Source organism: Ovis aries, chromosome 3 (assembly GCF_016772045.2).
Source record: "Ovis aries strain OAR_USU_Benz2616 breed Rambouillet chromosome 3, ARS-UI_Ramb_v3.0, whole genome shotgun sequence".
Taxonomy (NCBI): domain Eukaryota; kingdom Metazoa; phylum Chordata; class Mammalia; order Artiodactyla; family Bovidae; genus Ovis; species Ovis aries.
Genome location: NC_056056.1, coordinates 60,420,453 through 60,445,461, shown reverse-complemented (window position 1 = coordinate 60,445,461; position 25,009 = coordinate 60,420,453). Strand labels below are relative to the sequence as shown.

The 25,009-nt window shown below is 42.1% G+C and overlaps 1 protein-coding gene across 1 annotated transcript; it reads left to right on the top strand.

Moving 5' to 3' along the window:
* Nucleotides 1–1,405: 1,405 nt before the first annotated feature.
* On the top strand, nt 1,406–23,571 carry POLR1B (RNA polymerase I subunit B). The gene is made up of 15 exons (XM_004005912.6): nt 1,406–1,616; nt 3,303–3,470; nt 3,905–4,051; nt 5,716–5,848; nt 6,690–6,826; nt 7,932–8,155; nt 8,832–9,003; nt 10,248–10,419; nt 11,529–11,810; nt 12,886–13,019; nt 15,456–15,626; nt 16,180–16,336; nt 19,073–19,269; nt 19,962–20,215; nt 21,078–23,571. The coding sequence occupies exons 1-15, from the start codon at nt 1,440–1,442 to the stop codon at nt 21,958–21,960; spliced, it is 3,408 nt and encodes a 1,135-aa protein (XP_004005961.1). The 5' UTR covers nt 1,406–1,439; the 3' UTR covers nt 21,961–23,571.
* The last annotated feature ends 1,438 nt before the right edge of the window (nt 23,572–25,009 follow it).

The window sequence follows — 25,009 nt, the reverse complement described above, 5'->3', positions numbered from 1 at the left end:
GAGCTGTCTTCTAACAGCTTTTCCAGCAAGTTTGTATGCTGATGGAAATGGTTGCACCTGTCATAATCCCCTCATTCTCCTACCTTCCTGGCCAAGAGAGAGGGAATAGAGGAAGAGAGTTTTTCCTAAAAGTAGCAGTCGCTGTAAAGGAAGAGAAGGCAGAATTTAGGTCACAGCTGCACACATCTTGGGAGATTTGATGGTGTAAACATAAGAAAGAAACAGAGGATAATTTTTAAAATTGATACAGGAATGAGAATTACCACCGGACCTAGGTAAAGGTGGAATTGCGTCAGGTGGACATTTCTCTTAAGTGGTGAATGAGTTCATTATCTTAATCGTGATGATAGCTTCATCACGGAAGCCCAGGAGGCACATACCTAGGTCAAAACTTACCAGCGCGTACCCTTTAAGCAGGTGTAGTTTATCGTGTGTCAGTTATACCGCGTACAGGATAGAGCTGTTAAACGCACATACACAGGAAAGATTACGCTGAAAGACAGCTGCAGACAGTCTCCGATAAATCGTTTTCTGGGGAGATGAATGGAGTATAGGATTTAGACTCAAAGTATCCCTGGAGGTCCAGTGGTTAAGAGTCTGCATTTCCACTGCAGGGGGCACAGGTTTGATCCCTGGTCAGGGAACTAAGATCCCCGGATCCCTGGGTTGGGAAAGATCCCCTGGAGAAGGGAATGGCAACCCACTCCAGTGTTCTTGCCCGGGCAATCCCATGGACAGAGGAGCCTAGAGGGCTAGAGTCCATGGGGTCGCAAGGAGCTGAACATGACTTAGCGACTAAATAACTAAAGGATATTAGGGCTAGGACGCCCGCCTGCACACACGTTGCCGGCTCCCGCTCAAGACTCGAGTCTAGACGACGCGGGGAGGGGCTAATGGGGGTAGGACCACCGCTAGACGGTCCCAGTGATGAACCTTCCCGACTTAACCCCTTACCCTGGTCTGGGTAGAGGGCAGTCGGTTTGGTGCCTAACTGCTTTTTCCTTGAAGCCAGAACTCTGGTTGGGTGTCACCCCGAGAGTCTGCATCAATATTGGATCGCAAAGTCGTCAAGGAAAGAGAAGGAAATCTTTGAACATCACTCTCCGCCGGTCCTAAACCGCAAATGAAAGATGGAGATTTCACAGGCGGAATTGGCCGTGGAGCGGACTTCCCCTTTGTGAGTGGAGAACGGAGATCTACAGGGGTGGACACCGGAAGAGAGGAGACGGAGCCGATCCGCCGCTCTCCGACTCTGCAGGATTTTGAACGGGCCCACTTGCTCCAAGTATTAGTTTCTAGTCGACCCTGTAAAATCTGAGGACCCAGGGCCGGCAGACCAAGAGGAACTACATTTCCCAGCAGGTCATGGGTGCTGGGCGCCGGGTGGTGTTTCCGGCGCGTGTGGAGCAGTCCCTGGCGCCCGGTGTGCTGGCAAACTCATGGATCCCGGCGGCCGGTGGCGAAACCTGCCCAGTGGGCCCAGCCTAAAGCACTTGACCGACTCGTCTTACGGGATCCCGCGGGAGCAGCAAAAGCCAGCGTTGCAGGAGCTGACGCGGGCGCATGTCGAGTCTTTCAACTACGCTGTGAGCGAGGGGCTCAGCCACGCGGTGCAGGTGAGCTTGGCCTCCTCCCAGCCGTTCCTCAATTTTGGGTTCTCCGGCGCCTCTAGCCCCTGCTACAGGCGGGTGAAGCAAAGGGGCCTGGCGGCACGGCGGATGGGGTGCGGGGTGTGTGAGGCGCTGGAGAAGGAAGAGGGAGAGGTGAGTGAGGCTTGGGGCCTGGAAGAGGGGAGGAGGGATCCAGGAGACGGGGGAGTTGGGCACAGGCCCAGCGCCGGGCTATGTCGAGGAAGGTGCCAGTGAGTCATTAAAGCGAGATTCAGTGGGAAACCTTTGGTCCTCCTTAAGAGATTGGTAACGTCATTAGGTAACATTTACTCCATACTAAAGTGATTGGTCTAGAGGGTGATGGTAGCAGGCTTCAGGTTAAAATAATGGGGTAGGGTCTCATTTAGTAAGCATCCCGGTGTCTCCGGGCACTGGGCTCTGACAGTGAGGGAGAGGCAGACCTATGTAAGAGAGAGTTCTTGCTTGCTATCTTGTTTTGGGTGGAGGTGGTGGAGCTGTGATGGAGAAGGAAATGGCAACCCACGCCAGTATTCTTGCCTCGAGAATCCCAGGGACGGGATGGAGTGGGCTGCAGTCTATCGGGTCGCACAGAGTCGGCACGGCTGAAGCGACTTAGCAGCAGCAGCAGGTGGAGCTGTGAAGGCAGTCAGTGCCAGTACTCTGGAGCAATTCTCTTGCCAAGGGGCTATGTGCGGGGGCACAGAGGAGGGAGGTGCAGCTAACCCAGGGCAGGACCTCATGAATCCAAGAGAAGAGTACGTTCCCTCCAGGGGGAGTGCAGGAGCAGAGCTCAGGGGTCTCTACCCTCTGCTTTTGTTGGGTAGGGCTTGTTCTGCAGGAGGGGTGGAGAGAATGTTGAAAGCTGAGCCAGTTTCTGATGCTTGAACTCTCTTCTGCAAATAATGGGGGAACCATCGAGGCTTCTTCGAAGATTAATACTGCTTCACCCGTTTGCAAAAGATGAGATATTTTTGTCTGATGGGAAATAATTTCTATCGTGCCTGGACTCATTGTATCATGTCTATGAGAAAAATTGTAAATCTGCTTATAAGTTAATTGACCCTGGGATTTATTAAAACAATGAAAAAGAGTCCAGCGTTGAGATGATCAAGGAATCTTTCCGCTAAAATGGGTTCTCTGGTAGCTCAGACGGTAAAGAATCTGCAATGCAGGAGACCCAGGTTCATCCCCTGGGTCAGGAAGATCCCCTGGAGAAGGGAATGGCAACCCACTCCAGTATTCTTGAGGAAGAGCTTGACGGGACTACAATCCATGGGGTCGCAAAGAGTTGGACACTGCTTAGCAACTGAACAACAACATATGCACAAAGAGAGTACAAGGTAAAATGTGAAGCAGAAATAAATTAGGAGTTTGGGATTAACATATACACACTACTGAAGTCAGGTACTTGGTTCAGAGGACAGCTTTGTCCGTAAACAGCTGTATCCCTAGAACCTATTATAGAATCCAACAGTGAGTAGACCAGAAAGTCTTCTTAATGCTGTTTTAGGTACTTAGGACAGGAGTAGCCCAGATGTAGTGCTGGCTCTTTTTAGATGTGTTGCATTAGGATGATAGCCATCAGTGCTTGTAGAACACCTGAAATTTGAAAGAGTCTGAGAGAAAGTGCCTTGCAAGTGCAAGCGGTTGACTGTCTCAACTGTATTTCAGGCCGTCCCTCCCTTTGAATTTGCTTTCAAAGATGAGCGGATCTCTCTCACCATTGTGGATGCCGTCATCAGTCCTCCAGCCGTTCCCAAAGGGAGCATCTGCAAAGAGCTCAACGTTTATCCAGCAGAGTGCCGAGGCCGGAGGAGCACCTACCGGGGAAAGCTGACAGTGAGTATGAGTGACAGCATGCGACTCACACACTGTACATTTTTTTTGAATAAGCCCAGTGCCTAATACGGTTTATACCAGAATTTGGCTTTCTCAGTGCTGTCGTCCGAGAGATCCCATCTTTTAAACCTAAAGCATAAAATCATTTAGTTTATGGTCCTCTGCCTTAATCTTTTAAAATACTCATCTATTCTTTTTTTATATACTTTTTTTTTTCAGTATTCTATTGTGGTTTATCACAGGATATTGAATATAGTTCCCTGTGTAGGACCTTGTTGTTTATCCATTCTAACTGTAATAGCTTCCATCTACCAACCCCAAAGTCCCAGTCCATCCCTCTGTCTCCCTCCCCTAGAATACTCATTTATTCCTACAGATCTAGATAGTCCCCCACTTTTTTTTTTAACTTTTTTCTCTCTCTCATTTTCACTTAGGCCGATATCAGCTGGTCAGTGAATGGAATCTCAAAAGGAGTCATTAAGCAGTTTCTGGGCTACGTTCCCATCATGGTGAAATCCAAGCTTTGCAACTTATACAGCCTTCCTCCAAAAGCCCTCATCGAGCACCATGAGGAAGCAGAGGTACCCACAGGGGAGCCGTGCCCTGAAAGACCTGGTGACAGTAGAAAGGGCCAGAACTGGGAGTGTGAGAACAGAAAGCTTGTCAGGGAGTTCAGTTTTCTTACTCTGCTTTAATTTCTAGATAGGTAACAGGGGCCTTGATGTCTTGTCTATGCTCTGTGTAGGCTTCATAACAAGTCTCAGATGAGACAGTGTATGAAAAAGAACACTCTAGGGGCTTCCCTGGTAGTCCAGTGGTTAAGACTTCATGCTTCCACTTCAGGTGGTATGGATTCAATCCCTGGTGGGAGAGTTAGGTCCCACATGCTGTGTGGCATCAGCAAAAAAAGGAAAAAGAGGAGGAGCAAATGGCAACCCACTCCAGTGTTCTTGCCTGGGTAATCCCATGGCCAGGGGAGCCTGGCCGGCTACAGTCCATGGGGTCACAGTTGGACATGTCTTAACGTTTAAGCAACAACAAGATGGATTTGTCAGTTTCTATTATGTGAGTGCTATAAGAAACTAAATACTTAAAAGCATTATTTGTGATTTAAAAAAAAAAACAACTCTCCAGTTAGAGAATATTACTATTTGTGGGGGGTAATTGGTAGGTTTTTCCCTCATTTTCTGAATGATACATATTTAGAGATGTATTTGAATTTTTACAGCTCTCTCAACATTTTAACCCACAAAACGTGTCTAATATGTCTGCTTTACCTACAGTCGAACTCTGTGGATGTATTAAATGCTTCATATACCCTCCCTTCAGCTCGGTTAGGTGGCTTGGGTTGATGTGCAGACTCTGCCTACAACAGGGAGACTGTATTATGTGGTGGGAAGAGGCCTTTGATGGCAGATCTGGGTTTGACAGCCAGCTGTTCCACTTTACCCTCGTGCACCTTTGGGAAGTTTAATCTCCCTGAGGCTCAGTTTTCTCTTTTGAAAATGGCATGTAGTTCTCCCACTTGTGCTGACATAGAGCACCCAGCATGATACACCTGCTGTGTGTGTGTGTGTGCGTGTGTGTCTGTGCATGCATGATATACCTGCTCTATGTGTGTGTGTGTGCACACACACACGGACTCAGTCGTGTCTGACTCTTGCAACCCCATGAACTGTAGCCCGCCAGGCTCCTCTGTCCATGGGATTTCCCAGGCAAAAATACTGGATCAGGTTGCCATTTCCTCCTCTAGGGGATATTCCCAACCCAGGGATCAAACCCACGTCGTCTTGTGTCTCCTGCGTTGGCAGATGGATTCTTTACCACTGAGCCACCAGGGAAGCCCATGCCGAATTCATGAGAAACCATACTCGTGTGGAAACAGAACCATTACTGTTTTCAACTTTAGACTTTGGAGTAAATTGTTTTTGGTTTTTAATGTCATTGAAGAGTGCAGTCATTTTAGGGATAAGAATGTGGCAGGTTATGTCCAACCTGTCTGGTTGAAGGAAGTACCATGATTTCCTTCCATACTTTTCTCCCAAGTCTTTACAGCCTTTTTAATGTGCTTGAGAAGATTTAATTAAGTCAGCAGTTTCCCAGGGACCCATAGGTCCTCTTGCCTAAGGGCATTTCTTGTGCACATCTGGTTAGGAATGAGGGTGATACTTGCCCTTGTTCAGTATCATGTTTGTGGGTAGTTATGTGTCTTTGTTTAAAAAATTTTAATTCATCTCTTTGGCAGGAAATGGGAGGCTATTTTATCATCAATGGCATTGAAAAAGTCATCCGAATGTTGATTATGCCTCGCAGAAATTTCCCCATTGCAATGGTAAGACCAAAGTGGAAAAGCAGAGGGCCTGGCTACACTCAGTATGGTAAGTTGCAGGGATATTTGGAATGTTCTTTCAGAAATATTTAAGCTGTTTTATTAAAAGTAGATGTATCCACATAGAGTCTGATATTTTTCTCTCATATATATAATTTTTGGTTTGTTTTTCTGTTAAGCAATTCTGTGCTATAAATTCATAGTGGGACACCTAGTTTCTACTGTGTTCAATTTTTTTTTTTGAACAGAATGAACTTTTTTTTTTAAGAAATAATTTTATTTATTTATTTTTTGTTGTGCTGGGTCTTTGTTGCTGCCCAGGCTTTTCTCTAGTTGCAGCGAGCAGGGGCTACTCTCTAGTTGCAGTTCATGGGGTTCTCGTTTCGGTGACTTTGCACAGGCTCTTAGGGTGCCGTGGGCTTCGGTAGTTACCCCATGTGGGCTCAATAGCTGTGGCTCACAGGCTTAGTTACTCTGTGGCATGTGGGATCTTTCCAGATTTCAGGGATCAAACCCATGTCTCGTGCATTGGCAGGTGGATTCTTCACCACCATCAGGGAAGCCCCTGAACATGAGTTTTTATGTTATTGCTTATGATACTGAAGGCTGGCTGACTTGGCCAGAGGTGGGTCTGGGCCTCTGAATTCTTCCAGTTCAGGAGGCACGGCATTTGCCTTGATCTCTGACTGATAGCAACCTGACTTCTGTTTGATCACTCTCCATGACAGGGCCTGGCTTCTCAAGATAGCATTTTGCAGTCTGGAATCCTATAGTTAAAGAGTTTATTCTTACAGTTGAGCTAAAAATCTGTCTTTGATTATAGCCGTGGATACTATGCTTAATGGTAGTGTTGCTGAGTTTTTGATTATTTGCTTTGTTTGTTTCAATAGGAGTTTCAATGCACTGTGTGAGAGAGGAACATTCTGCTGTCAATATGAACCTTCACTACTTGGAAAATGGCACGGTTATGTTGAACTTTATTTACCGGAAAGAACTGTTTTTCCTTCCTTTGGGATTTGCACTTAAGGTGTGACTTACCGAATATACTTCTTCTGTTAGGAAGCGAATCATTGGAAGTGCAAAATCAGCATTCATGCTATGCTAATATCCACTGCTCCATAACAAGTTACCTCAAAATGCAGTGGTTAAAACATGACTAAATATTTCTCTCTCTATTTCTGTGGTCAGAAATTTGGAAGTAGCTCCTGATTTGGGCAGTTCTGGCCAGGGTCTCAGGAGGTTGCCATGAGATGTCAGTGGGGGCTGCTACTGTGTAGAAAGGTTGCCCAGGGCTGCCGAATCCCCTTCTGAGGTCGATTGAGCTTGGCTGGCAAGTCAGTGCAGGCCCTTGGCAGGGGGTCTCAGTTCCTCTTCACAGGCCTTTCCACAGGCTACTTGAGGCACCTATCTTCTCCAGAGAGTTCACCAGGAGAATGAGGCTGGAGCTGCAGTGCCCGTCACGACCTAGCCTTGAGAGTCACACTTCAGCTTCTCTGCCATACTCCCTTAGTCACACAGGCCAGTCCTGTTCAAGGCAGAGGAGACCAAGGTTGTGGGTACCAAGAGGGAAGGGTCATTGGGACATCTTGGTGTCTCCCATACAAGTGTGACCCTTATTTTGAAGAGGTCGCTTAGACTCAGCAGTAGTAGAGGGCTGATTTTTCTTGGGTTTTAAAAAGAAATAGGAGAGAACCATTACTAAACGATGGTTAACAATTTTGAAAAAACAACTTTTTTGTATATATGTGGAATTTTAAAAGTGGTAATGATGACCCTATATACGAGACAACAAAAGAGACACAGAGATAAAGAATAGACTTTTGGATTCTCTGGGAGATGACGAGGGTGGGATGATATGAGAGAATAGCATTGAAATATGTATATTACCATGTGTGAAATAGATGACCAGTCCAAGTGTGATGCAGGAAACAGGGCACTCAAAGCCGGTGCACTGGGACAACCCAGAGGGCTGGGATGGGGAGGGCGGCAGGATGGGGGCGTGGGGTGGAGGACACATGTATACCCGTGACTGATTCATGTTAATGTATGGCAAAAGCCACCACAATACTGTAAATTAATTAACCTTCAATTAAAATAAATTAATTAAAGAATCTTTTTTCTTTCTTTTTTAGGCACTCGTCAGCTTTTCCGATTATCAGATTTTTCAGGAGCTCATCAAAGGAAAGGAGGATGACTCTTTCTTTAGGAACTCGGTTTCTCAGATGTTAAGGATCGTAATGGAAGAGGGATGTTCCACACAAAAACAGGTCCTTAACTATCTGGGGGAGCGCTTCAGAGTGAAACTCAACCTTCCTGACTGGTACCCAAACGAACAAGCTGCAGAGTTTCTGTTCAAGTACGTGAAACTGTTTCTTAGGGTTGGGCAGTAGTTACCAGTAAGGATATACCTGGGGCTGGTGAGTCATCTGGAAATCAGAATAGCCCTGGGGGTGGGATTCTGGTGTAGCGAGATAGGGGCTAACTTTGTTCCTGCAGCCATCCTCACCTTTCTCTTCCTGCTAGCTTCCTGTTTTATATTGTACTTTTAAGGTTTTATGTTGAAATAACTTCAGACTTCCAACTCACCAGTTTATTAACATCTTTCCTACTTTCTCTGCATATATGTCATTTTTCTTTGTGCATTATCTGAAAGCTGCAGGCATCATGTCCCTTTATTTCCCCAAGGCTGGGACTCTGTCTTCTGTATCCACTGTGTAATTGTTAAAGGAGCCCTGCTGTAATCCTCCACTGAGCAATCTGTAGCCACAAGCCACATTCAGGGCCATTTCAACTGAGAAACAGTGTTGTTGGTTTTTTTTAATTGATTTAAATTTAAATAGCCACTTATGGCCTGTCCCTACAGTCCTAGATTTTGTGAGTCTGTTCTGTTCTTTTGCTAATGTTACCAGCAAAAGTGAAAAGCAGTTTTTGGAAAATGACTGAAGACGTCTGGGGTAAATGTGGATTGGGGACCTTGGTTAGTAGGACATCGGATAGTATCAGTAGCTGGATTAAGCTTTCTCTTTCGGCAGCCAGTGTATCTGTATCCACCTGAAATCCAACACTGAGAAGTTCTATGTGCTTTGTCTCATGACCCGGAAGCTCTTTGCTTTAGCCAAAGGAGAGTGCATGGAGGAGAATCCTGACAGTTTAATGAACCAGGAGGTTCTAACTCCTGGTCAGCTCTTCCTCATGTTTCTGAAGGTAAGGGCAGGCTGTTTCACCCTGGAGCATCGTAACCTCTTGTGGGATGGTGTGGCCATATTCAGCAGTATTGTTTCTTGCATGCTTATAATTTCTAGTTTGAGCCGTTGTGTTTTATTTTTCCTTCTATTTTTGTTTGTTTAGCAGTAAGGGACTTAATCAGAGGTCTTAGCTTACGGCAGGTTCAGGACTTTCTTTAGTATCTTTTTAGACGCTAAATAAAAACTGTCAAATCTTGGTTGTAACATTAATGAAGTGTAAATGGCCAATATACTCACTTATAGTCAGTCCTCATTATTCACAGATTCTGTACTATTAAATTCAACTACTCACTAACGTTCATTTTTAACCCAGCAATATCAGTACTTGCGGCACACTCTTGGTCATTTGCAGACATGTACAGAGTGCTGAAAAGTTAGTCTTTTGAGGCACAAGGCCCAGCTCAGTTCTGATAAGCAGTAAACGAGTATCTCCTCAGTGCCATGTTTTTCACATTTTTCTGCTTTTTCTTGGTGATTTTGCTGTTTAAAATGGCCCCCATGCTCAGTGCTGAAGTCCCTTGCCGTGGTCCTAAGCTCAAGAAGGCTGCATTGTGCCTGCCTTATAGAGGAAACACTTGTGTTAGACACGCTTTGTACAGCGTTGAGTTATGATGCTGTTTGCTCTGAGCTCAGTGGTAAAGAATCAGCAGTGTAAACTAAGATGTCTGTTCACAAACACAGAAAACAAGGTCATATGTTGACCAGTTGACAAAGATGTTGTCAGTAAATGAACACTCACATCTGACCCTGCATTTCCTCTGGGAGCAGGGGTTCTGTGCAGTGTTCACAGAGACGTTGTAGGGCATGATTACTGTAAATAATAACTCTGGGTGTCTGTGTGTGTCTAGGGAGAGAATGTTAACAATAATTTTATAAGAAAGTTGATTGGATAGCATTTTATATTTTTAATATTATCCCTAAAAAGAATTTAAGAGATAACATAATGACAGGAAAGATGGAGAGGACTGAAGTAAAAATCTCCAAAGTCATTATCAATAATTAGGGCTTCCCAGGTGATGCAGGGGTAGAGAATGCGCCTGCCAATGCAGGAGGTACATGAGATACAGGTTTGATCTTTGAGTTGGGAAGATCCTCTGGAGAAGGAAGTGGCAACCCACTCCAGTATTCTTGCCTGGAAAATTCCATGGACTGAGTAAATATGAAATTTGTGGTTTAAAAATTAAACTGTTTTTCTTATTTCAGGAAAAATTGGAAGCTTGGTTAGTGTCTATTAAAATAGCTATAGACAAGAAGTCTCAGAAGACCAATGTGTCCTTGAACAGTGAAAATTTGATGAAGATTTTTAGTCTGGGAATAGACCTTACAAAACCATTTGAATACCTTCTTGCTACTGGGAATCTACGTTCTAAAACAGGTGAAATTAAAGAGAAGGGCTTCATTTTGTTACAATTTTCAAATTATTTGCTTAATGTCAGTTTGTATATTGCTTTGAGAGATGTTTTTTTGTTTTGTTTTGGTTTGGTTTTTTGGGCACACCACATGACCCATGGGTTCTTAGTTCCCTGACCAGGGGTCAAACCTGTGCCCTCTGCAGTGGAAGCTCAGAATCTTAACCCCTGGACTGCCAGGGAAGTCCCGGGAGAGGTTCTTTTTGAAAGTGAGCTGCTCATTCATTAAAGACCAATTTCTCGCTGTGAATTTTGACAGGTGTATATTGGGCTGAAGGGCTTTAGACAGGTTGTCTGTATAGCTTAAATCTGATTTTAATGAACAAATGCATTTCACGTGCCTCCTTCTAGAAAACCGGAGACTGCTTAGATTTCTGAGGAAAGGTTAACTAGGTGGTAGTCTGCGAGGGTTTTTAGACATACCCATCCCTAAAGCAGTCATATCAGACTGGAAAACTTTACAAAGTGGTTATTGAAGGCTCAGAAATCTTTTTTTTTTTTTTTTTAAAGGAGATGGTACTGATGCAAATTCCTTAAGGGCTAACAAGTGCTTGTGTGTTACACAACTCTCTCTCGGATGAATCCCATTTAATTACTTGCTGTTTTGTAACTCATTTATGTTTCTCCATAGAGATCACGTGGAAGAGACGGGGAAACAGTTAAGGCTAATACAGTTTGTGAAATCTGGAGATTTTTACTGTATTTTTTTCCTTTGTAAGCTCTTCCTCTCACCACAGCTGAATAAACTTTGTGATTACCCACTCTGTGATCTCTAGTGTGGGCTTCCCAGGTGGCTCAGTGATAAAGAACCTGCCTGCTGATGCCTGAGTCGGGAAGATCCCCTGAGAAAGAAATGTCAAACCACTCCAGTATTCTTACCTGGGAAATCCCATGGACAGAGGAGCTTGGCAGGCTATTGTCCACAGGGTCCCAAAGAGACACAACTTAGCAACTGAGCATGCATGATCTCAAATGTGTTCTGAGGTTTTATTATCTTTTCAAAGCCTCCAATAAAAAGAAGCTTTTTCTTTTTTTTCAGTTTATTCCATTTTTCAATGATGTCTGTTTTATTAAGGTCTTGGCTTCCTGCAAGATTCTGGACTTTGTGTCGTGGCTGACAAGCTGAACTTCATACGCTATCTCTCCCATTTCCGCTGTGTGCACAGAGGGGCCGATTTTGCTAAAATGCGGACCACCACTGTGCGCAGACTGCTGCCGGAGTCCTGGGGCTTCCTTTGTCCCGTGCACACCCCTGACGGGGAGCCCTGTGGTCTGATGAACCACTTAACCGCCATCTGTGAGGTTGTCACGCAGTCTGTGTACACAGCATCTATTCCAGCTCTACTCTGCAGCTTGGGTAGGTGGTTCTCGGCAGTCAGCAGTCTGTCTTGTTTGCTTGTGTGGGTTTTACAGGTGCAAAGCTATTAAGTTGTGCTTCTCTGGGGTTTGAGCAGAGAGTTCATATAAGGGTGATGGTGTCATGCTGTAGATAACCTGTGCCATTTTGTAAAGCACCTTTACAGAGGGTGTTGACAGCTCATGGATGAGTGTTCTTTACTTAGCTAGAGTAGACTCTTGTTGTATGCGGTACTTCTCTAAGTCACCACTGGCACTGAATTAGCAGACACTGAGTCGTTGGTCCTGGGGAAGAAAAGGTTAGGTTTCTGCATACCTCTCACGACAGCATTTTTATCAGCTGCTGGGTCCATAGCCTTGCTTTATGCATGTTTCTGTTTAAAGATGCCTTATTTAATATATATTATTGATTCATTAATGCTGAGCTTTCAGCTAACTACACTGTAACTATAAGCTCATCTAACATGTAGTTTTTTCATAAGGCTCGGCAGAGCCCTGTGCTTAGGGGCCAGCACTTTGGCACTGTGCTTGAAGGCCATTTTAAACAGCAAAAGCACAAAGATGCGAAAAATACGGCACTAAACAGTGCAGAAAGAACCCTTATTTGCAGTATGAGCTGCAACTGCATCCCCTTGTGTGACCTCAGCCAGAAACATGTTTCTGGTGACTCAAAATTTTCAGTAGATGTCCTCAAATGATGTGAGAGGAGGCACTAGTATTGATGCTGGGGTTACAGATACATTTTAGCAAGTTGGCAAATTTGTGATGTGTGAATAATGAGCAAATGTAATTAGATTTCGGGGGAAAAGTTAATATGTTTACCTGGCTCAGAAACAAAAATATAAAAGGTATACAGAAAAAAGCTTCCTTTATACCCCTGCTACTCTTCTCAAAGCCAGAGACCTTAGACCTGGGGGTCCTTGCTGAAAGACTTAAATGTTTCCTCAAGCAATATAAAAACGTTCTGGTCTAGAGACAAGGTGACTAGAAAGGTAAAGCTGTTGTTGAATCTGGAGGGAAATTTAAATGTTGGGAAAGCATCCTGATGAGATCATTCCATTTGTTCACTTCACCAGGAGTCACTCCAGTTGACGGAACTCCACATCGGCCGTACAGTGAGTGCTACCCTGTCTTGCTGGACGGTGTCATGATTGGCTGGGCCGATAAGGAGATTGCCCCTGGCATTGCCGATTCTCTCCGACATTTTAAGGTGATCTTGAGTCTCTGTGAATTGTTTTGTCCCTCCATCTTAGGTTTTCATGTCTTTTCTGATTGTTGAGTGTCAAGGGGTTGGAGGTCAGAAGCTAATTCTGGAATTGCACATACGGTCCTGGTGGCAGCATCTTGCCTTACACTGGCCTCATTGGTTAGGGTCAGTGACAGGTATTTGAGCTACATGCTTTTTTTTTTTTTTTTTTTGGTTTGTTTCATTGAGGCCCTAGTCTACATTCTAACACATTTCTAACTTTTTTTTTCCCTTTGTAAATACTAGTGGCAAATAGGGGATCTCAAAATATGGCCTTCTATTTTAAGTAATACTGAAGCTAATCAAGGTAGCAGTCATAACCACTTGCCTTCTGTTTCTTAAAATACTTTTTTAAAAAGTCAAATAGAATAACATTCTTTGAATAACTAATCTTTAGAATTTTCTCTGGGAAAGAGTCTTTGCTGCCTAGATAATGGCTATGAGTTTGGCAGTAAGGTAAATTTGTAGTTTATGCTCTATCCTGTTTAGTTGGGTTATTTTAATTTGTTTTTCAGTTTTTTCATTGTTTTACTTTGATGGTTTTACACTGAAAGCATGTTTGAGCAGCATAGAGAGCTCACATATGCCCATTACCCAGATACACCAGTTGCTATGTTTTCCCCACGTGCTTTATGCTCTATAAATACTATGTACATTTTACATCCAAACCATTTGAAGGCAGTATACAGACATGTCCTCCTTTCCATGAAGATTTCAGTGTATATTTTCTAAGAACAAGGATTTTCTCTTTATTAACCACAGTGTGCTTAAAAAATCTCAGGTTGGTGAAGTCTGCAGCTGATACCCCGATTTTTTTTTGTCTGAGACCCAGTCCAGAATCCCATGTTACATGTGGTTGGCGTGTTTTTTCAATCTCCCTTAATGTGGGACAGTTCCTCAGCCTTTAGTGTCTCCCTTTTTTGTTTTTGAAGAGTATAGGCCAAATTGTGACCACTGTCTCTTGATATATGTAGCTTTCTTATGATGAGACTCAGGATATCATTTCAGGAGGCACTAATGTAGGCTGGCCTCCTGGCTGCCGATGCTAACTGTGATCACTTTAAGACTGTGTTCTTTAGTCCCCACACACAATTCTTTTGCTTGCATACCTCGCCTATGGAGAAAAAAATTGTGAGATTTTCTCCGTAGACATATTAAAAGTATTGCATTCATTCCCTGACAAAGATCGTTCTTTAATAATAAAGATGAGTAACAAGTCTTCCATTCCTGGAGTAAATCCCACTGGGTTATTATTTTAATACCTAATAAATACAGGTACTTTCTCAATTTTATTTAAGATTTTTTAAAAAGTCAACATTCACAAATTTCTGCTTGATAAAAAGCATTAGAAAGTTTTCCTTGGTGTTCATTGCTCTGGAGCAGTTGGCACAGCAGTGTGTCCTCTGGTCTTAGGTCTTCCAGAATTCACCTCTGAGGCCATCTGGCTCTAGTGTTCTCTTTGGGGCAGCTCCTTGATAACAGAAGTTGGTCTTGAAGCTTTTTACCTCTGCTGAGGTCTGTTCTCATCACCTGCATTTTATCCATTTCATCTTGGTTTCAGAGATATGCAAAGCAGGCTCATGGTTTTAAAATTTTGTTTCCATGCTTTTCCCTCCTTTGCCTTTTTTTACTCAGTATATTCATACCTTTGGTTTCCCCACAAGGAGAAAGAATACCCGTCCCCTTCTCAATTACATCAAAAGAACTAAAAATGTTTTATTAGTTTGAACCTTTCTGTTCTCTGCTGCTTTATTTCAGATTTTATCTTTTATTTCTTGTACTTTGTTGTTTTACCTTTGGGGCTAAGAATTAATTCATCTATTTTTATTCTTTCATTTTATTAATAATATATTTAATTGTAAATATATAAGTTCTTATATATTTAAGTATTACATATACTTAAATAAAGTTATACTTATTGCCATCAGTTCTACTGTACAGATTTCATTTTTTTTTCACATTTCTGTAATTTTAGTATTTCTCCTTTCACCCAAGTGTTCATAGATTTTTTGTTTTTTTAAATGCCAAGTGGAAGAGTTTTTGCATTGAATACATTTTAAAATAATACCAGTAACCTTATATTTTAGACATCAGCCAACAGAATTTCATATACTGTGTTTACCCACACATTCTTGGTTTACCTTTTGCTCAGTCCCAGTCATTACTAGTTTGCCTGATAGTGAGATTGAGTCCCCAAGAAAGTAGGGCTTTTGCCAGCTCTCATTGTGGGGTGAATAGCCATCTGTGGGGGGCTGAGGCTGGCAGGGTACTAGGTGTGTTACCTGCAAACCTTTCAAGATGTTGCTTTTCATGTTAGATCTCCTTCTCCATACCAACCTCCTAGGTGGCAGGGGAATAGACATCACTTACTCTTCATTGAACTCTTTTTATTGAAAACAGGTGTTGAGAGAAAAAAGAATTCCTCCCTGGATGGAGGTGGTCCTGATCCCCATGACAGGAAAACCAAGTCTGTACCCAGGATTGTACCTTTTCACCACTCCTTGTCGACTGGTGCGGCCTGTGCAGAACTTGGAACTAGGCAAAGAAGAACTGATTGGAACTATGGAACAGGTACATAGACCCCTGTGATTATATAATATGCAGCTTTCAGAGACTCAGTAACTGTTAAAATGTTACAGTTCTCATGACAGTCAGGCATTTGAAAGAAAGTCACAACTTATTTTCTTCCTCCTCTGTGATCAGCATGAAGCAGTTTTCATGCTCATCAAACCTGAGAGGGTTGGTGGTCACCTTAGCTGCCTTTCCCATCCCACTCAGCTCCCCAAGTTTCTTTGCACCCGGCTCTGCCTTGGGTGGTGAGACTGGAACATTCTGCTAAAATCACTCACAATCTTTGCTTACATCTCTGTAGTTGCAAAACTCTAGGCTTTGTGCTGCTTATAAAAAAGTTTTCCTCCTTCCTATCCCCCTTCATAGCTGGACCAGGGGAGATTTAGAATGAAATGTTTAAGATGTGGTATTTCTTACTGTGCATCCCTTCAGTGTTCGTGATACTGGATGGGTGGGAAGGTTTTCTTAAACTCTGATCAATAGTAAGAGCTAATATGTGTTAGCAGTCACAGTTACCTTGTGCCTTGAACTTCCTGGTCCTTCCTCTTTCCAGATCTTCATGAATGTTGCCATCTTCGAGGATGAGGTTTTGGCTGGAGTCACCACGCACCAGGAGCTCTTCCCTCACAGCATGCTGAGTGTGATCGCCAACTTCATCCCTTTCTCAGATCACAACCAGAGTCCGAGAAACATGTACCAGTGCCAGATGGGTAAGACGGAGCAGAGTGGTGGTGGTCACAAAAGGAAACGGACTGCAATTTTTAACTCTTGAGATTACTTCAAACTCAGGGAAAAGCTAAAAGTTATAAGAATAGTACAAAGAACTTCCATAGACCCTTTACCTAGATTTTGCCTCATTTGCACTATTTCCTATTGGAAAGTGAGCTGCTCCTTTACCCCCTGAGCATCCTACTATGTATTTCCTAACAACAGGGCGGTCTACTTACATAACCAAGGACAATTACTAAAGTCGGGAAATTTAACAATAATATTTTATAGCATAATAAAGTTTGTGGAAATTTTTCCCTGGGTAGCACCTAGTCTAAGACCATATGGTGTATTCAGTTCTCTTGTCTCTTTAGTTCTTTAAGTTAGATCATTAGCCTTAAATGTCTGTCTTACCTTATTTTTAAGGAAAAGATAACTTATTTTGTAGAATGTCCATCAGTTTGGTTTTGCCTAAGGTCCTGTGATTAGATTTGTTAAGAGTACAAGCCATGTGGTCACCTGTCATTATCATCTCTAGTGTTTTCTTTCTTTCGTGCCTGATGATTCAGGTTTTCATGGAGTGTCATTTCAGCCTGAAATTTTCAGCCTGAACAACTCTTTAACATTTTTTTATAGCTGCAGGTTGCTGGCTGCAAATTCTCTTAGTTTTCATTTATCTGAGGATGTCTTTTTCATCTTCACTTGCAGAAACTGGATATATAATTCTGGTTTGACAGAACTTTTGGGTTCCCCCCTCCCCCAGCACTTAAAAGATGTTGTTATGCTCTGTTTTTGATCTTTGTCAATTCTAATTAGAAGTCAGTGGTTTTGTGTATTGTTGTTTGCTTGATTATAGTGTTATTTATTTTTCTTCTGTCCTTAAGATTTTCCCATTATTTTTGGTATGTAAACTGATTGACTGTGATACACCTAAATATATTACTGTTTGTATTTACCTTGCTTGGAGTTCGCTGATATTCCTAAACCTGTTTTAAAAAATTAAGTCAAATCTATAAGATATTCTGTCATTATTTCTAGAAATAATGAGACTGTTCTGTCTCATGTCCTGAGATGTCTGTTATGCATCATGTATGTTAAGCCTTTTAACACATTATTGACCAGAGGACTTTTGCAGAACCTAAGGCATGTGGCCAATGATTTGTTACGTAAGTTAATATTGAAATGTCTCTGGTAAATAACATTTGGGTAACTAAAGACATACTAATACATCTCCAGTCAATAAGTTGTTAATATTGTCCCATAAGCCATTGAATTTCTGTTCTTTTTTCCATCTTTTTTTTCTCTTTCTGCTTCGAGATTGGGGCATTTTATTGATTTGTCATATTCACTGACTTTTCTGTCATTGCTGAATTTTTATTTCAGATACTTAATTTTTTAGCCTAGAGCTTCCATTTGTTTCATTTTTATAGTACCTGTTTTATCTGAGATTCTGATCTCCATTCATTGTGGACGTATTTTCCATTACATTTTGAACACAGTTGTAACAGGTATTTTAAAGTCATTACCTCCCAATTCCAACATTTGGATCGTCTCAGGATCAGTCTCCACTGATTGCATCTTTCTTGAGTCTAGGTCACGTTTTCCTGTTTCTCTGTAGGTCTAGTAATACTGGATTGTATTGTAGCTGGAAAATATGCGATAAAAACTGGAATTCCGTGGTGGTCCAATGGTTAGGACCCAGTACTTTCACCTCTGGTGCCCAGGTTCAATCCCTAGTTGAACTAAGACCCTGCAAGCTGTGTAGTCAAAGGAAAAAAGTGGATTCTATTCTGTTCCTCTGGCGAGGGCTGGTTTTCAGATTTCTGGAAGCAAGCTTCCAGTGGTTGAAATTTGCTCTTTAGCCTTAGCTGGACTGCTTATGTCTGTCCCATAGTTCTAGAGTCCACCAAAGATTTGGACTGCTGTTCTGACTGGGCCATCAGACAAAACATGAAAAACAAAACATTCAAAACTGAGAAAACTGGAAATTCACTCAGCTCAGTTCCTTTTGTCCAAGTGTTAATCCCTCTCTAGTTTGTAACTTCCTGTGGTTACATTCCAGTGCTTTCAGCTAGTATGTGTATGTATATAATTGGCTTTTGTTTTTCTTCTGGATCTTTTACTTATACATGTTGAAAGTGATATTGTAGGAGTGGCCCTCTCTTACTGGAAGCTGCAAATCTCCTTTTCTGTTTTTCAGAAGTTCCCCTATGTATATATTTATCTATTTTAGTTTTTAAAATCATTTTGTTTTGAATTGATTATCTATACTGTAAGGAAGTACAAAAAAAAAAAGTATCCCATACCTGACTACCCACAGTTAACAAATACTGACATTTTGTTCTGTATGTGTGTGTGTGTAGGTGGATGTCTGTGTAAGAAAGTAATCTAATTAGATAATAGTTACTATCACTCCTCTCCCACCAGTAATAGTAATATCCCATAATTTTGTATTTATCCTTTAAATCCTCTTTTTATGCTTTTTTTGCATTGCACGTTTCCATAAACTAGGTCTAGAACTGTTTGGATTGTGTGGCAAATCTACACGAATATATCCTAGTAAATGTCATTCCCTACTTTTTCTCACTGAGCCTTGTTTTCTTGGTTGAGTCATGTTCATACACATTTGTCTACTTCATTTTCACACCAGCTATTACTCTGTAGTAAACATAACTAGCATGACTTACTCATTTATTCATTCCCTTATGACAAAATGTTAATTTTTTTTCCCTTTGTAGGTAAGCAGACCATGGGCTTTCCACTTCTCACTTTTCAAGATCGATCAGATAATAAACTGTATCGTCTTCAGACTCCACAGAGCCCTTTAGTAAGACCGTACATGTATGATTACTATGACATGGATAACTATCCAATCGGGACAAATGCCATTGTTGCTGTTATCTCTTACACTGGCTACGATATGGAAGATGCCATGGTAAGTGCTGCCAAGAGATGCACTTCCACCCTTTCTCATTTTTTAACTTTTCTGTTTACCATCAGATCACTGAAGGAGTATTTCTTATGTGCCCGAGTACCTAATATTTGGTGTATGAATGTTCTATTAATTAATTCCTGGTCTAAGTTAAAAGTGACAAGGGGACTTCCCTGGTGGTTCATTGGTTAAGACTCCGTCCTCCCAGCGTTGGGGGCACAGGTTCCATCCCTGGTTGGGGACCTAAGATCCCATATGCTGCTCAGCAAGGCCTCCCACCCCGCAAAAAAGTGACAAGCTTTGAGGGATATCACTAGATATTTCATATGCATATAGCCTGCATGTTTGAGTGCACAATACAAGCAGATGTCAAATGAATGTAAAGTAGTCTTAGAAATATCTACTTTTCATATTTATGCATGATTGGGTTCTAAGCCATCTTGTGTCTGGATTTTAATAGTTAGCACAGGTGATTTGGGAGATATGAAGTTTTTCTTTTTTTTTTTTTATTTTTAATTTTTTTTTATTTTTTAAATTTTAAAATCTTTAATTCTTACATGCGTTTCCAAACATGACCCCCCCTCCCACCTCCCTCCCCGATATGAAGTTTTAAAATCAAATGCCAGTTATCCTAAACCAGTTATAATGCTAACCAGGCCTCAGCCTGTGAAATGAATGATCCTCTGACTTCACAGATTGTGAATAAGGCCTCTTGGGAACGAGGCTTTGCCCATGGGAGTGTCTACAAGTCTGAATTCATAGATCTGTCTGAAAAAATTAAACAAGGAGATGATAGTCTGGTCTTTGGAGTCAAAGCTGGAGACCCACGGGTTATGCAGAAGTTGGATGATGATGGATTGCCATTTATTGGAGCACAACTGAAGTATGGAGATCCATATTACAGCTACCTAAACCTCAACACCGGGGAAGGCTTTGTGATGTACTATAAGTAAGTTTGCATACCCGGGGCTATTTCTTGTGGACTATTTCTCAGTGAAATCTCTGGAAGTCAGTGAATGTTATTTTTTAACAGGAGAACTTTTGGAGTATTACAAAGGGTAGCTTAGTTATTAACTGAATGGACAGATGAAGTTCTGTGGTCTGTTGTACTGCCTTTGTTTTCCTACTTTTCTTGTCAGTCTGTTACATCTCATGAGTTATCTGTGATTTATTTTACAACTGTTATTATTCAAACTTGGTCATCTCTCTCAGACATGTTAATAATGTGTCTTAGCTAAAAAGTTGAATTTATTATCCCTGTTACTAAAACTGGATTTTTTAGGTCTTAGCTGCCTTTCTTGCTACTGTTCTTCCAATCAGTTCTGTAGTGAATGTAATCAATAGCCCTGTCCATAAGTTTTTTAGGGATACCAGCTCTATTTGTAGTGAAGAATAGAGGTAAGAATAATTTTTGCAAATATCCATTATGAAGCACTAAATATTAATATATCAATAAAATTATATCTAGACATCACAGCTGTGGAGGGTCAGAGTCCCAGATCAAGGTGAAGGCAGGTTTGGTTTTCTCGAGGCCTCTTGGCTTGCAGGTGGTCAGCCGCCTTCTCCTTGTCGAACATCGTATTTTTTCCTGTGCACGTGTGCCTCTCTTGTCTCTCCTTATATCCAAATTTCCTCTTCTTATGGTGATACCAGTTATTAGATTGCATTCGGGAGGGACCAGCCTAATGGTCTTGTTATTAACTTCTATTACCTTTTTAAAGCCCCGATGTCCAGATACAGCCACACTCTAAGGTACCCTCCATTCATTTTAACAAATATTTTGACATTCTGTCCGGTTTACTTTTTCCTAGGAGTAAAGAAAACTGTATTGTGGATAACATCAAAGTGTGCAGCAATGATACCGGAAATGGCAAGTTCAAGTGTGTGTGCATCACGATGCGAGTCCCCCGGAACCCAACAATTGGGGATAAGTTTGCCAGTCGTCACGGGCAGAAGGGCATCTTGAGCAGGCTGTGGCCAGTGGAGGACATGCCATTCACCGAGAGCGGGATGGTCCCTGACATTCTGTTCAACCCCCATGGTTTTCCATCCCGCATGACCATAGGCATGCTGATCGAGAGCATGGCCGGCAAGTCTGCAGCTCTGCATGGGCTCTGCCACGACGCGACCCCCTTCATCTTCTCAGAGGAGAACTCGGCCCTGGAATACTTCGGCGAGATGCTGAAGGCCGCTGGCTACAACTACTATGGCACCGAGAGGTTGTACAGTGGCATTAGTGGGTTGGAGCTAGAAGCAGACATCTTCATAGGCGTGGTATACTACCAGCGTTTACGCCACATGGTCTCCGACAAATTCCAAGTGAGGACCACAGGAGCCCGAGACAAAGTCACTAACCAGCCTATAGGGGGGAGAAACGTCCAGGGTGGAATCCGTTTTGGGGAGATGGAGCGAGATGCCCTTTTAGCTCACGGTACATCTTTCCTCCTCCACGACCGCCTCTTCAACTGCTCGGATCGGTCAGTGGCCCACGTGTGTGTGAAGTGTGGCAGTCTGCTCTCCCCGCTGTTGGAGAAGCCGCCCCCGTCATGGTCCGCCCTGCGCAACAGGAAGTACAGCTGTGCCCTGTGTAACCGCAGTGACACCATTGACACCATCTCCGTGCCTTACGTCTTTCGGTATTTTGTAGCTGAACTGGCAGCTATGAACATCAAAGTGAAGCTGGACATCGTTTAACCTGACGTAGGTCTTTTGGGTCAAGACTGCTATCAGATTAAAACAAGATGTTGTTCTGGTGAGGCTATTAATAGTTATTACTCTGGAGTTTTTCATAGTTGTCAGAGCTCTCAACCAAGACCTGGCAACTCAGAAGGCAGACTTTCTCAGTTGCTTTAGTAAAACTACTGAAGGTGACTTTCAGTATATTTGTTCTTTAAAAAGCATACATTGACAAATAAAAGGATATTCAGGGAAAAGTCTGTCTAACCCCAGGTTCTCTGCATCCTGCTTTCAGCAGGCAGTGACTGTCAAACATTTATCTGTCCATGTGGAGCAGAGCAGTTCAGTATAAACAGTGTAAGCATATATGTAATTTTATATTTTCTTACATTAAAAAATAAAAGGTAGAAATTTTTAACAGCTTTATTGAAGTGTATGTTTACCCAAAAAGTGCACATATTTAATGTATATAATTAGGTGGGTTTGAACATATGCATATACCTGTGAATGATCACCACAGTCATGGTAATAAACATCACCTCCAAGTTTCCTTGTGCCCCTTTGGGTTGTTTTTTGGTGTTTTTATGGTAAGAACACTGAACTTGACATCTATGCTATGGACTGTGGATAGAACACAAATTAATATATCGCTCCATAAAAAGTTATTCAAAAGATTGATGTGTGTCTCCAGAAACTGGGTCTTTGTATAAGAAAAAAACAATGTCTTTATTGAAAGTCATGTGCGACTCTGTGACCCCATGGACTATACAGTCCATGGAATTCTCCAGGCCAGAATACTGGAGTCGGTAACCTTTCCCTTCGCCAGGGAATCTTCCCAACCCAGGGATTGAACCCGGGTCTCCAGCATTGCAGGCGGATTCTTAACCAGCTGAGTTATCAGGGAAGCCAGTCTTTACTCAAGAAGTGATAAAATTGAATCTGTATATAACATATCCAAGAGTGAATTGTTGCTAAAACCCATGAAAAGATATAACTCAAAATTGATGTTATACTTACGTGACTATAACAAAAATGAATCTAAAAGAGCTATATTCAACATGGAATGATATGAAATATATTAATATCTATGAATGAACAGTTTGTATAAAACAGTTTACTCAGAGGAAATATCTGAATACAAGAATGATTGGTATCTTTGAGAATAAACTACTGTAGAGTGGGAACAACTGTACACACCCAACTCAGCTATATGCTATATATCTATAATAGGCAAATAGAATATAGAAGGAAATATTTCAACATAAGAGAAATTTCTGTATACATAATTGAATATATCTTTTATATCTCCATGAATGAAGTTTGTGCATCTAAATGAGTGTATCTACTAAAAGGAAGGATTTACACACAAAAGTGAGTGATAGAAAATATGTCTAAATGGCATGTTGGTAGAAAACAAAAAAGTTGTCAGGAATTCCCTAGTGGTTCGTGTGTTAGGACCCCATGCTTTCACTGCAAGAAGCCTGGCTTCAAGCCCTGATCAGGGAACTTAAGGTCCCACAAAAAGTACAGCCAAAAAGAAGGGGGGAAAAAAAGGTGTCTACTGAAAGGAAACATCTATATAACACATGCTATGAATTTGGAATAAAATGTGGCTAAAATGGAAACGAATATATCTACTCAAGAGTATAGCTGAATCATTGCTTGCTTATCTCTGAATTGAATGTTGGTGTAATGACGAGTGTATCTAATCAGAATGAGTGATGTGTTTGTATCTATGAATGAAGTGTTTGTGAATACAAGTGATTTACATGGAGTACTAGAATACAAGTAACTGTCCCTATTAATAGGATTTAGAAACAAGACTGTAAGGTTTCTTCCCTATGAATGGGTTGCTGGGTGTCTGCGGAAACGAGCTGCCACATTGAATGATGTTTTATGTCTCTATGAATGGAGTGTTGGTGAACCCAAGTGAATATATCCACTCAGATAAGGTATATACAAGGTCTATGTGTGTGTGAGAAACTCATGTGTAAATATATATATAAATATATAATCTCAATGAACAAGCAAAAAATTACTTAAAGGAAAAATACATTCAAAAATTTTAATTATATGTTATGCAACTTGCAGAAAAATATCTTCAGTGAGAGGATAGGGCTAAACTTAAAACTGAGTAAGTAACATATCCATGAATGGAGTGTTAAATAATGAAAGAATCTGAGTATCTCAAAGAAGTAAATACCCAATTGAATGGCAGATTTTGGTTCCTGGTGATACCCATCCCCGGGTGCGGCTAGAAGCCAGACCTCCAGATCTAGCCCACTTGGAGACAAATCCATGGGATAGGTTCAGCCTTCGATCCGTCCGGCAGTCAAAATGCTTTCACCTAAGTTCCTAATGAGAAGCCGCTTTTGATTCCGTCTGTCTTGTTATACAAGAGGCTGTATCACAGGGCAGCACCACAGCCCCACTCACCCAGATTTGTTAGGGGTCCTGCATCACTCTTTATCAAGCTGTGCAGCATGTGGATCTTAGTTCCCCGACCTGGGATGGGATCCATGCCCCCTGCATTGGGAACCAAGTTTTAGCCACTGGACCACCAGGGAAGTCCCTTTCTCTTGCCACTCTTGGCACATCTTCAGGTTATATAGGGTTGCTGTAACAATCCTGCCAACTCTGTCCACCCAACTGTGCCCTTGAAACACAGACCTGCCAACACACTAAGTGGTTGTAACTGGTACTGTGTGGTGTATTATAAAAACACGTTTCAGTGACTGGAGTGATTGTCTTGATGATAAGAGTTGCTCCCACTGGGAAAATGTTAAAATGACAACAGCAGTAATGGGATGAGCACACTTCTGGGACCTGTCTGGCACCCCCAGCCCAGCCATGTGGTGTGGGAGAAGCAGTGTAGGATTAGAGGGGAAACCACTGCACTGGCATTTAAAATGTGGAGGCAGGTGTGCCTAAGAAATCAGCCAGCAGACTACAGACTGCCCTTCCACTCACACCAGTCAGTCCTGGAGAGCCTTTGAATTTCAAGTGTTAATTACTGACAATTATACAGAGTGCAGCCTGTGGCAAAGGATGTGAGCAAACATGGCCC

Excerpts from the sequence above, each read along its gene's own strand:
- POLR1B (XM_004005912.6), top strand. The coding sequence starts at position 1,440 with ATGGATCCCGGCGGCCGGTGGCGAAACCTGCCCAGTGGGCCCAGCCTA. Across the intron at positions 11,811-12,885 it reads AGCTCTACTCTGCAGCTTGG|GAGTCACTCCAGTTGACGGA; the intron begins GTAGGTGGTTCT and ends TCACTTCACCAG. Across the intron at positions 20,216-21,077 it reads GGCTTTGTGATGTACTATAA|GAGTAAAGAAAACTGTATTG; the intron begins GTAAGTTTGCAT and ends ACTTTTTCCTAG.